Source organism: Galeopterus variegatus, unplaced genomic scaffold (assembly GCF_000696425.1).
Source record: "Galeopterus variegatus unplaced genomic scaffold, G_variegatus-3.0.2 Scaffold1276, whole genome shotgun sequence".
In the NCBI taxonomy this organism is placed as follows: domain Eukaryota; kingdom Metazoa; phylum Chordata; class Mammalia; order Dermoptera; family Cynocephalidae; genus Galeopterus; species Galeopterus variegatus.
The window spans coordinates 176,948-189,021 of NW_007727387.1; the positions used below are offsets into that span (position 1 = coordinate 176,948).

A 12,074-nucleotide genomic window follows, 5' to 3' on the forward strand; every position below is an offset into this window, starting at 1 on the left:
CTAGGAGTGAAAGCTTCAGTAGACCTTCTTCTGCCACTTACTTTATGATATCTTGTGATACAGGACTATAGGCACAAGGGCCTCTGGATTCTGGTCAGATAGGTGCCCAAAGCCAGTGCTCAAAAACCTTGTGACTTTAAAGTTTATGCCTTATGATATCTTGTGATACAGGACTATAGGCACAAGGGCCTCTGTATTCTGGTCAGATAGGTGCCCAAAGCCAGTGCTCAAAAACCTTGTGACTTTAAAGTTTATGCTGACACAATGTTGATTACAGCGTAAATGTGCAAACTTTGGAACTTGGCTAGTAGAGCTGGACTGGGCAATGTCCGGCCCACTAGGGTGAAAAAATAGACTCCAGAGGCTGGGACTAGAGGGGGGACCCAGTGGTCCAAGATCAGAGGAAATGTAGGCATGGTTTAAGGGACTATAGATGTGGGGTACAGCAGGCAGAGTTGGCTTCGTAGATCTGTCTATATCCAAGCAAATCCAGGGCACTGAGATGGGTGGATGTGAGAAGCATGATCCAGTGCTAGGAAAGGAGACTGGCTTGGGTCCTGAGCCACAGAGCACAGTCTTGAGCTTGGTGTCTATTCCCTCAAGAGACCAACATGTAAGGGAAGATTGAAAAGAACTGTTTGGGGAGAGTTATTTGGCTACCTAGAGCTCACACAAGGCACCTCTGGTATCCAACAGAACAGGGTGTGGGGGAAGGAGCCTCCTTGAGCCCACCACTCACATTTCCCAGACCTGGACATATGAGGCAGGCAGGACTTGGTGGCAAGCAGTGAGAATGAGGAAAGGCCAGCTTGCACAGATGTTGGGGGCATTATGGTCAGTCCAGTGGCTCTACATACTGAGTGCTTCTGGCTGGAGATTGCAAAGCTGGAGTGATGTTGGAGACGTTAAGTGAGAAGGATACGGGTAACAACACTCTTGAGATGCCATTCCTAGCCCTCTCTGGGAGAAGCCATGAGGTCATCCTGATTGTGCCATGTGCTTTCTCTTCCAGTCCAGCACAACATCCAGAAGACGGTACGGACTCTCTGGCAGCAGCTCGTGGCACAGAGGCGGCAGGCACTGGAAGATGCCTTCAAGATCGATCTCTCTGTGAAACCTGGAGAGAGTGAAGTGAAGATTGAAGAGGTCACCCCCCTCTGGGAAGAGACGATGCTCAAGGCCTGGCAGCACTACTTAGGTATCTGTTCACTTGGCTCCAGGAAATGGAAGCTTCTGGGTCTCATAGAGCCTCAGGGACCTAGATCCTTTTCCACCCAGACCCTCTGTCTCATCCCTTTGGTGCTGGGATTTACATCACTGAAGCCTCCTGTACCTTTCCTCATGAGGAATGAGCATTGCACTACATCTTGGGTTAAAGGAAAGCCAGAAGTGCCAACCAAGCACGCAGATTCCAGTACTCTCTGAGAGGGAGGGGACACTGTGTTAGGGTTCTGGCCTGGTCTTGGGAGCTTGGGATTCTGGGTCCCATGCTGATATTTACCTACCAGCTTTGAAACCTTGAACCGAGTCATACAGTGACCTTGAGCCTCATGTTTCTTATGTCCTGTCACTTTATGATGTGAAAGTCTTCATCCCATAAATATTAATGTCCCCTGCATCCTATCAGTGACTCAACATTTTCACTCTCATATCAGTCGATACAGCTATAGGAATGAGGTTTTAGTTTTGTTTCTAAGGAGGTCATTGCTATTAAATTATGGCTTATATCTTTGTTTCAAGTCTTTTAGCATCACAAAATTCACAGTGATTCAGGAGTTAGCTACATCCATGTATATTGTCCCAGTCTGTCCATTGCTACAGAAACTTGATTGAACTGGCTTTCCAAATTAGTCCTGACAAGTATGTTTGTGTATCTTCATCCATTTGGGCTGCTGGAACAAAATAGCACAGACTAGGTAATTTACAAATAATAGAAATTTATTTGCTCACAGTTCTGGAGGCTGGGAAGTCTAAGATCAAGAAGCCAGCAGATTCCATGTCTGGTGAGGCTTCTGTCTGCTTCCAAGGTGGTACCTTGTTGCTGCACCATCTGGAGGGATGAACACTGCTGCATCCTCACATGGCAACAGGGACAAAAGCGCAAAAAGGGCCTGATCCAGTTCCCTTCAGCCTTTTATAATCCATTCCCGAGTGCCTGCCTCTTAATGCCTCTTCATACCAGCATAATGGGGATTAACTTTCAACATGGATTTTGGAACAAACGCACTTTCAGAACGTAGCAATACCTACATACATACCTGAACAACTTCAAGTGAAAACGTCAGATTCCATTTCAGGGAAAAGTGCAATAAAATAGAATGAGTCCACCATATGCATAAGTGGAATAAAATTGTAAGAAGGACCCTAAAGCTTTTGGACAACTAGCACGTACTGAACACTTTCCACGTTCCAGGTCCTTTGAACACATAATCCTATTTAATCTTCATGACACCCTGATAAGTTTATGTTTAGAAACTATTGTCCCCATCTCACAGAATAAGAGAACTAAGGCTCAGCAACTTTAACTTGTCCAGTGTCTCACTATGAGGCAACAAGTCATGGGGCTAGGAGTCTGAGCCAGGTCTGGTGACCTCAAAGTCCTTACTATGTTTCTCAGCTGAGGGAGCACCAGAAGAAGGTGTGATAAGTTTGCAGGTAGGTCGTCTCCCTTGCTGGAGGCAGGCACCCCTGGCTGGTGCTGTTGGCCAGCCCTCTGAAAGCCAAGCCAGCGGTAGAGAGGGTGCACGCTCTCACTTCATCTCTGACATTCTCTGCTTCTCTGCCCCCAGCATCTGAGAAGAAATTGCTCGCCAGTCGCTCGAATGTCACACATCACAGCAAGGTCACATCATGGAGTGGAAGCCTGTCCTCAGCCATAAGGCTGATGCCTGGGCGGCAGGCCAAGGACCCTGAATGCAAGACAGAGGTGAGTCCAACACTTTTCCTTAGAGGAGCATCGGGTATTTGCTCCAAACCCCATGAGTTGTGTCTCCATCCTGCTAGACAGGATCTAATTCCATGTTCTTCATCTAAGACTTTAAGGATAAGCATGTGACTTCCCAGGTGAGGCTACTTGTAGAGGAGCCAGGTCTTAGGCTGGCTTTAGCTTGAAGTGAATATGGGCTCCACTTTAGTGCCAGGAGGAGAGTATTCAGAGGGCATGGGCTCACTGATCAGTAGAATCTGGGTGTGTGAGCCCAGTAAAGGGGGACGAAGACGATGGTTCTCTGTCCAGGGGACTCAGTGGTGAGCCCTCTTGATTGTGTGGGGCAGAGCCGTTGGGGTTTTCTAACCCATTTCTCAAAAGCTGCATAATAAATTATCCTAAAACTCAGTAGCACCAACAGTGATTTTTTGTGACCATGGGTGCTGTTGTAAGGAATTTGGAGCACAGCAGGGGGGTGGCGTATCTCTGCTCCACAATGTCTGGGGCTTCAGCTGGGATTTTCTAAGGCTCACAGGTCAGGTGGTTGCTGCTGGCTTTAGTCTATGAGCTTAGCTGGGACTGTTGGCTGGGATACCTACACACAGCCTCCCATGTGAACTGGGCTGCCTTGCAACATTGTGGCAGGGTGTCAAGGGCTAATGTCAGGAGAGACAGAGAGAGTGAGTGAGCCAGGCAGAGCCACATTGTCTTTTATGACCTAGATTCAGAAGCCGTACAGTGCTACCTCTCTGTCAAGACAGGCACAAAGTTCTGCTCAGGTTCAAGGTGAGGGAAATAGACTCTGCCTCCTGATGGGAGAGTGGTAAGGTTCTGGAAGAATGTGTGGGACTAGAAATGTTGCTGGGGCTCTTTTCGGAAAACACAATCTGTCATATATTCTAATGCTGGTGTCACTGACGTCTTCAGAGGCTGACTGTGGTTGTTGCTGGACATGGCCTTAGGGTCAGGAGACGTGGGCAATTTACCTAAATTCCTTGAGTCTCTACCTCCTTATCTCCACAGTGGGACAAAGAACTGTTGGAAACTGGGAAGGAGCTTCCCAGGGAGGTGGAGTAGACAAGAGACAGGTGTATTACATAATTCCAGCTCTCAGCCCAAGCAACTTTGGAAAATGAGGTGGACCCCATTTCCACCTGCTCATAATCTGCTGTCCACTGTGGGCAGTGACTGATGGGGAGGCACAGTCACCAGATGTGGGGGGAAGATGGGGCTGCCTGCACCTGCCTAGACAGCCGGGGGAAGGAGACTTTCTTCTTCCCAAGCTTCAGGAATCACAGAATTCAGGGTGTATGAAGAAAGAGCCCAGATATAGAAGGTAAGACCAGAAATGCGCTTCACTGGGTTGGCTATCACCTAGAGTTGACAACTGAGGTCAAAGCTCCTGGATTATTTGGCTGTATCCTCAGTGCACTGGCTTGTTGAAGATGCTGCTTAATAAGTTTGTTGACAGACTCATTAATTGGATGAATCGGTGAATAATTCTCTCAGATTTTATAACAGCGGCATCAGGTATTATTAGCCCTGTTATATAGAAGTGGAAACTGAATCTAAAGAAAAATATAAGGACTTTGCAGCCATTAAGTGGCAGAGTGATAGGATCCCATTTCTGTGTTGCTGAGAGGAACCTTAGGCAATTCATGCAACCTTGCAGAGTCTCCATTCCTGGCCTTACGACTGGAAATTTGCTCTGTTTACACCAGGACACATGGAAGCACTTGGAAACTGCATGTCTTAAAAACATAAGACTGTTTACTAAATTTCATTATAGCTTACCTTACAAGGTGTATAAGGTTTACCATTACACCTTCTAGCACTTTCTGCTAAAGAGAAGACTGTCCCACAGGTGGTATCGTGTCCCAAGCCCTGGAATCTGGAGCACCCTCACTTTGTGCAGGTGCCTGCTCCTGACCAATGCCATTTGTGGCAGGAGTCCCAGTTTTTCTTCCTTGGCTTCACCCTGGAGCTTTTACTCCTTGACCAAATTAGCATTGTCCCCAGGAGGTCACAACAGCCTGGCTGGGGAGCTTGGGAAGGGGTGGCCAGGGTACTGGGCTTGTTCATTCATTTTATGGAAACCCTTGCAGCCTGTCAATACTTCCTCTTGTCAGACCCCTACTCCCCCCAGGGAATTTTCATTGGCATAGCTCAGCTGCCTCTGAGTGCTGGGGATAGGAGTTGAGCAACAGCTCGTGTGCACGAAGCTTGAGTGGATGGTGCTGTTTGGGGCCGTGGAGGTGTACCAAGTGGTTTCAAACAGTTTGCCCTTGGCTCGCGTTGAGAGGTCTGAAAGGAAGAATACCCAAAATGGGCTCTGTCTTTGGTGAAGGCAGGCTGCTAAAGATGTTTTCTTCTAGATTAGTTGTGCTGTTATTCATTCATTCATTCATTCACATTCACTCAACAAATATTTGTTGAGTGCTTACTCTGTATCCTGCTCTAAGCACTGAGGTTACAGCAGAGAACCTAACCGACATATTCTCTGCTTTCATGAAGCTGCATTGTAGGGGGCAAACTCAGATGATAAACAGATAAATAAATTTGTAAATGTTGGGGGTGCTGATTGCAATGAGGAAAAATCGAGCAGGGTGGGGAGGAGACGGTGGTGAGGAAGGGGCCGGGCTGTTTAGATGGAGGAGGTAAGAGAAGCATCTCTGGCAAGGGGACATTGAAGCAAAGGCGAGAATTTAGGAAGAACAGGAGCCTTGTGATGCTCCAGGAAAGAGTGGTCAGGCAGAGAGGACCACCAGGCAAAGGTGCTGAGGGGGGCGCATGCTGGGGTGTTCCAGGGCAGCAGAAGCCCATGTGGCTGGACCGAGGTGGAGCCTGGAGCCACCCCGGCTTCTGGACAGCCATGGGGGACATCTCCGTCAGCTTTTTGCACCAGGAAGAACTGTACTTAAAACAACCAAGAGCAGCAGAGATTTTGCAACTGATCATGTTTTTCTCTCTGATCTTGCACGTGGAAACTCAGAGAGATATGGTGTATTAGTCCATTTCTGTTGCTTCTAACAAAACACTTGAAACTGGGTGATTTTGAAAGAAAACAAAAATTTATTGCCTACAGTTTCAGAGGCTAGGAAGTCCAAAGTCCAGGGAACACATCTGGTGAAGGCTTTCCTTTGTGGTGACTTCAGTGACTGCAGAGTATCACATTGCAAAAATGGTGGAACAGAGAGAGAAAGAGAGAGAGGGGCCAACCTTCTCATTCATTCTCCTTTTAAAGTCCTCCAAACCATGTCATGCCCACCATTTAATCCATTCACTACAGCAAGGTCCTACAATCTAATCAATCACCTCTTCAAGTCCCTACCTTTCCATTACCGTAGTAGGATTTCCCACCCTCAACAGTTAGAGTGGGGATTAAGTTTGCGGAGGACATTCAACCCAAGGCATATGGTAAGCGTGGTCCAGCTTTTGTAACTGCACACACCTAGTGGGATAAATTTCTGTAAAACAAACACACTCACAACCACACAAACACACACACACGTGCACGTGCGTCTCTCTTTCCCTGGCTTCTTCCTCCCCTTTAACCTCACTTTACCTTCAATCTGATTTATTTATCCTTTCTTTTAGCTTAAAATATCTTGCAGATTTTTAAAGATAAAATATTTTTGGAACAGATGGGACTGTTTTAATTTAAAAAATGAAGTTCATCTTGCTGAGCCGTGTCCTATAGCAATAAGTCAGTGTGGGCTGGGCGCAGTGCCTGCTGCATAGGCTCTCAAAGAATGCACCTGGGAGTGCACAGGACAGGGGAGTAGAAAGCTCCCCCTCCTCTTGCTGAGATAAAGCTCACCAGCCTTGAGACCCCGCATCCATCACCCATCTCCAAGAGATGCCTTTGTCCCTAACAGAAGGCACAACTTCTCAGGTACATATGTACACTGTGATGTCATAGGATAAGAGCATCAACTATTTGCCCTGGGGTCTGTTTAATTATTTTTAAAAATTAATTTTGATTATTACAGCTGATTACACCTCAGTGAGCAATGTAATTGATATTTTCTAATGTATCCCAAGGAACATTTTGTACAACACGCTTTTTGTTGTTGAAGGTTAAAGACTCCTTTATTGGTTTTTCCCTAAATATGCCCACATCATTAGTCCCTCCAGTGAGAAGGTCGCCATCTGGAAAAAGCAGCATGGAGACATTATTCAGGCACAAGTGCATGAAATTGGTGTTTCTGCATTTTCTGTCTCTTCTGGAAAGAAGAGGCTTGTAATTAAAGGAGTTGGTGTTGGAGGAAACATTATTCATTTGGTGTTATTCCTTATCATGTCAGCGGCTGACAGCTCTATAGCACTGATAAATTGTTCCTTGGGGTGAGACATATGATGTAGGACTCAAAATTCCTCTTATCTATGTTCATTTTCAGTAGAAAAGGTTTTCTCCTTGGCAGGTGAGCTGAACTTTGAGGCAAGGCTGATTTGATAGATGTTATTTCTTCTCCCCCCGACAACATCACAATCCCTTCTGTGAGCAATCGTGAAGTCACCATCCCTAGCATGGGGAAGGCCAGTTGTACAAGGGTTGGAAATTTGGGCTCCTTTGAGGCCACCAAAGGCCAGCTCAAGGTGTTCTGGAAGCCTTTTCATCATGTGCCCTGTGTGTTTGGAGGAATCCAGAGTGCAGACTCTGGCCAGCTGTTCCTCTTCACAGCAGTGAACTTGGCTTTGCTTGCCTGCTCAATTTCAGACTTTCTTGTTTAAAAACAAGTTGAAAAGACATCACCAACCAATGTTGGTTTCTTAGTTTTGACAGAAGCTCCAAGGCAATGTACAACATTAAATTGACATTACGGAAAACCAGGTGAGAGGTAGACGGGAACTCTCCACTATCTTTATAACTTTTCTGCGAATCTACAATCATTGCAAAATATAAAGGGTGTTATCATCTGTTTTTGTTTTTGTTTTTTAAGGAAAGCATTGACAAAGAGAAGAAGGGCACAGGGGAGCTGGGGGCCTGGTAGGAGGGGCCGTGGAGGAGGCAGCGCCTAGAGCTGAGCCTGGGGGAGGTGAGTGGGTTCGAAGCCTGTGCAGAGCAGGGCCCTTGGGCAGGGAGAAGGCTGGGGCACTGCAGCTGGGCACCAAGGCCAGGTCAGTGGGGCCAAAGGCTGTGTCAGACGTTTGCACTTACCCGTAAGTGGGGTTTAAACAGGGGAGTGGCACACTTCCGTTCCTACAGGTAAGATCACAGGGGATGGCCTTGCAGGACGAGCTTGGCTGGGGGCTGTAGCGTGGTTCCGGTGGGACAGTGGGGGCTGCTGGAGCAGTGACGGGAGTAGTGAAGATCAGAGAACACACAGGAAAGTTCTGCTCAGCAGAGGCAGGGACGAGTGGAACCAAGGGCCACCAAGGACAGAGGCTCTGGCTCTGGAGGGGCACGTGGGCATGGGAGGTGCGTGATTTGGGTGGTTCTGTGGGACTCTGCAGAGAATAGGGAGGAGCAAGAACCAGAGGCAGGGCTTGGAGTGTGCAGGGCAACTTCTAGCCCTTAAAGGGGTGGGGTCCTCTGGGTGGACAGTCTCCTAAATGACATCTCAGTAGGCGGAGTGTGAGCTGCATTTCACTCCAGTTTCCTTCTGGGATCAACTGTGCATGTGTGGACGGCTTCTCATGCAGGGGCCAGGTGGGCCCCACTAGAGGAGGGAGACCCACGCCCCAGCCTCTGTGCAGAGCTTGGGGGAGCTTATAGAGGAGCAGGACCCCCACGGAGGAGGGCCAAGGGGCTTTTGGAGATAGTTGAGCAAGCTTCTAGTGGCTGTTTTCAAAGCCACGTGTTAGAAAGCTGAAATGGCCTGTGTGGGGAAGTCAGGGCTGTATGAGAACTAACAGAAGGGGATGGAAGGGGACAGAAGGCACCAGAAGTCTAAGAGTGACCCTCTGGAGTTTCTAAAATACCAAAGTCAAGTTCTTTGTAGGAATTCTATATCTGCCATTGCAAAGACAGGAGAGCACCAGACATTTGCCCTGTGGCCCCCCAAAGGGCCTTCTAATGGCTGCCCTGTGAGAGAGCCCCCTACCCACCCAGACACATCAGCACCCCCTGTGAGAACAGCAGTGCCCACCTGGGAGGGCCTGGAGATCTCAGATGCAGGCACTGTGTGGGCAGGGTGACTGTGGATCTGCCATCGGCTGCTTCCCTTACTGTGTGTCCAGGCCCACTGTCTCCTACCCCAGCCACTCGACAGCCCTGCCCCTGCTGGCTGAGACCAGCAATTCAGTGACAGCTCTATTATGGGCAGCTCTAGCAGGGGAAATGACAGTTTTGACCATCCACTCTAAACACTTCACCCATTATGCCTTTTATCATTGTAGAAATTTGGAAACATATACAGAAGTAGAGGAAATAGTATTAAATCCCCATGTATCTATCCATCATTTAAGTTCAACAATTTTCAACTCACAGCCAATCTTGCCTCCTCTCTCTCACTACCCACTTTCCCCCTCTGCACCCAATAATTTTGAAGCAACATCCCAGACATCGTAAGATTTCCTGTGTTAATGTTTCAGTATACTTATTTTCTCCTGAAAGAAATCGTGAAATCCAAATACAAATTGCAGAAAGGAAAGCAACTGTGCGGAACTGGAAGGCTTTAGCAATCCTTGTGGGAGTGATCAAGCTGTTCCCGGCCTTACTTGCTGGCACGTTTGTGTGTCTCTTGCTGACGAGGGCTGGTCTCGCTGAGGCTGGAGGGGCGCGGAGCCTCAGAGCAGCGCCTGCAGTCCCAGGAGGAAGAGCTGGAGGTCTGCTGCGACACAGCGCGTTCCCGCCTGGTGCTGCGGCTCCTCCGTGTTCAGGGCTGAATGGCCCTTGAGTGCAGCGCTCCGACTTCACTTCCCAGGGATAAAAAACTTACGAGTCAGGGAGCCCCAGTGGTGAGAACAGATTTTTGGAAATAGAAAGTATGGGCTTTAAAATGAGAAAGTCAGTGGTAGAACAGAGGGTGAAGGCCAAGGAAGTCAAAATGCAGCTGCAGAAACAGAAAGCAGAATTGTCAGAGAAGCTCTGTTATAAAGGAGCTCAGGTCAGAGGCTTTACAGAGGTCGTGGGAAATTAGAAATATCTAAAATTTGGACGATGTCATATGGAATATTTTTACTTAAACTTCTAATAAGTTTAACATAATGTTTGTGGGCAAGAGAGAAAGGCCTTCTCCAGGAGATGAATGTGACTTTAAGAGAGACCTTTGGAAGCAGGTGGCCTAAATTTGGGAGAAAAGTAAGGCCCATGAGGACTTCTGAAAGTCTAGGGGCTGAGGACCTAGAGATCGTGGTGGAATGTTCTCACTGGCATGGCGGGAGAGGAGAAAGACCAGGCTGTGCCCACAAGTCAAGGGAAGAGCAGGTTGGAGGGACAAGTCACTGAAAACAAGAGGAAAGAGAAGAAGCCTCAGAAATCCCCAAACACAGACTTTATAAGCGATCGTGATGCTGTGTTGGTGGTGGTGGGAGAAGTCTTGTGAGCAAGTAATTAAATGGAACTGTCAGTTAGAGGAATAAAACCACTTGGAAACAAATGAAGGTATGATTTTTAAAAAATAGTACCTTGAAAAGTATAAAGTGCTTTACTGCCATGAGTGCTGTTATTTAGACCTTCTGCTAAATGGAATCTTGGTTTCCTTCATGGTTGTGGGCAAGGCTGCCAATGACCTATTTTCTTTTGATATTTTTCCCAAGATAGCTGACCCTACAAATAATGCCACTGTCCCCAGTGTGGCCCTGGAGCTCTTCATTATGCTCTCTGGGCTAGGACTATTTCCAGAATGGACTACCATTTTCCTCTGGTTGTGGTGGTATTCTGGGGCAAGGAAGAAAGAGAAAAATAATGAAGTTCTGATATTTTGTTTTTAATCCTCAGAAGTTTCCTTGTTCACTTCAACAAGAAGTAAAGTCTGTGTAGCATTTATTGTAATCCCCGGTCTTGCAGGAAGCTGTGCTCCGACATCTCACCCAGAATGTGTGAGCAGGACCTTTTCGTAGAGCACAGTGTCTAGGTGACGGAGGTGGAGGCAAGCCACTGTAGAATCATGGAAATGTGGCCAGTCTGGGGCAGTGGGGAGGGGGTGACTTAGCCCTTTAGGTTTTCTTCCAGTGGTCTGGGCACTCAACCAGGGCCATCTCTTTCATTTCCTCTCTTCCCTTGACTATCACGCACATGCACGTGCACACGTGCATGCGTGCACACACACGCACCCATCCCATTTTGCAAGCAATTGATGTTAGAATCCACCCATCACAGCAGTGAGAAGTAAGCAGTAAGTTCATCTGCACAGGAAACTTCATTCCAGACTGAACAGGGACAGACAGCAGAGGTTTTGGAAAAGTGCAGCGTCAGTATCCAGAATAAGGCTTATCACAAGGGCTGATAGAAGACAGGGGCCTTTCTTTTACCATTTTAAGGAAGCCTCAATTGTCACTAGTCTATCACAAGTGTCTGTTACAGGAGTTTGAACAATAGGGGTAAATGAACAGAGCAAACACTGATACCTTTAATGATGTTTCTTTACCAAGTGCATCATTTATGAGACATCTTTGTCTTCATAATAGAAGGATAATTAACATCACTAATTATCTAATTAAGTTCATTAAGCATCCACCAACAGTGCACTGTGAAGTTGACATTATGTTCTACTGTCAACAAATGCTTTTGATTTCTTTGGAGGTAATTAAAATGTAAATTAGCATGCAATTATATGCACAGGGGAAGTTTTGAATCTGATATTCATTTCAAAACTGCTTAGAGCAACAGTTTTTGTTTTGTTCCTCTTCAATAAAAGCAGCCCTTTTCCCACTAGTGGTATGCATTAACGTTGCCATTCTGCTGTTCAATGTTTGAATCATAGAGAGGTCATAGTACTATGTGACATAGAGCGTTTAGTTGATATATGTGTCACTGTGCTTTGTGCTTTTTTCTTAATTGTTTTATTTGATATGTTTGTTTATGTTTGTGTCCTTCATATTTAAATATCACAACTGAAAGATTTTTTCTGAAAAATTTCTGTGACTCATGTCTTAACGTTCTCTAGCTAAGCTTGCTCTTTAAAGACATTTTAGGGTAAATCTTTTTTTTTTTTTTTTTTTTTTTTTTTTTTTTTTTTTTTTTTTTTTTTTTTTTTTAAAA

General features: G+C 46.6%; 1 protein-coding gene across 1 annotated transcript in view; it reads left to right on the forward strand.

Annotated features, from left to right (window-relative positions):
• The window catches only part of WDFY4 (WDFY family member 4), a 309,512-nt gene that overhangs the window by 132,654 nt on the left and 164,784 nt on the right, over positions 1–12,074 (forward strand). Inside the window, 2 exon segments of the mRNA XM_008576041.1 lie at positions 1,013–1,198; positions 2,790–2,926. Coding sequence (XP_008574263.1) covers positions 1,013–1,198; positions 2,790–2,926 — 323 coding nt within the window.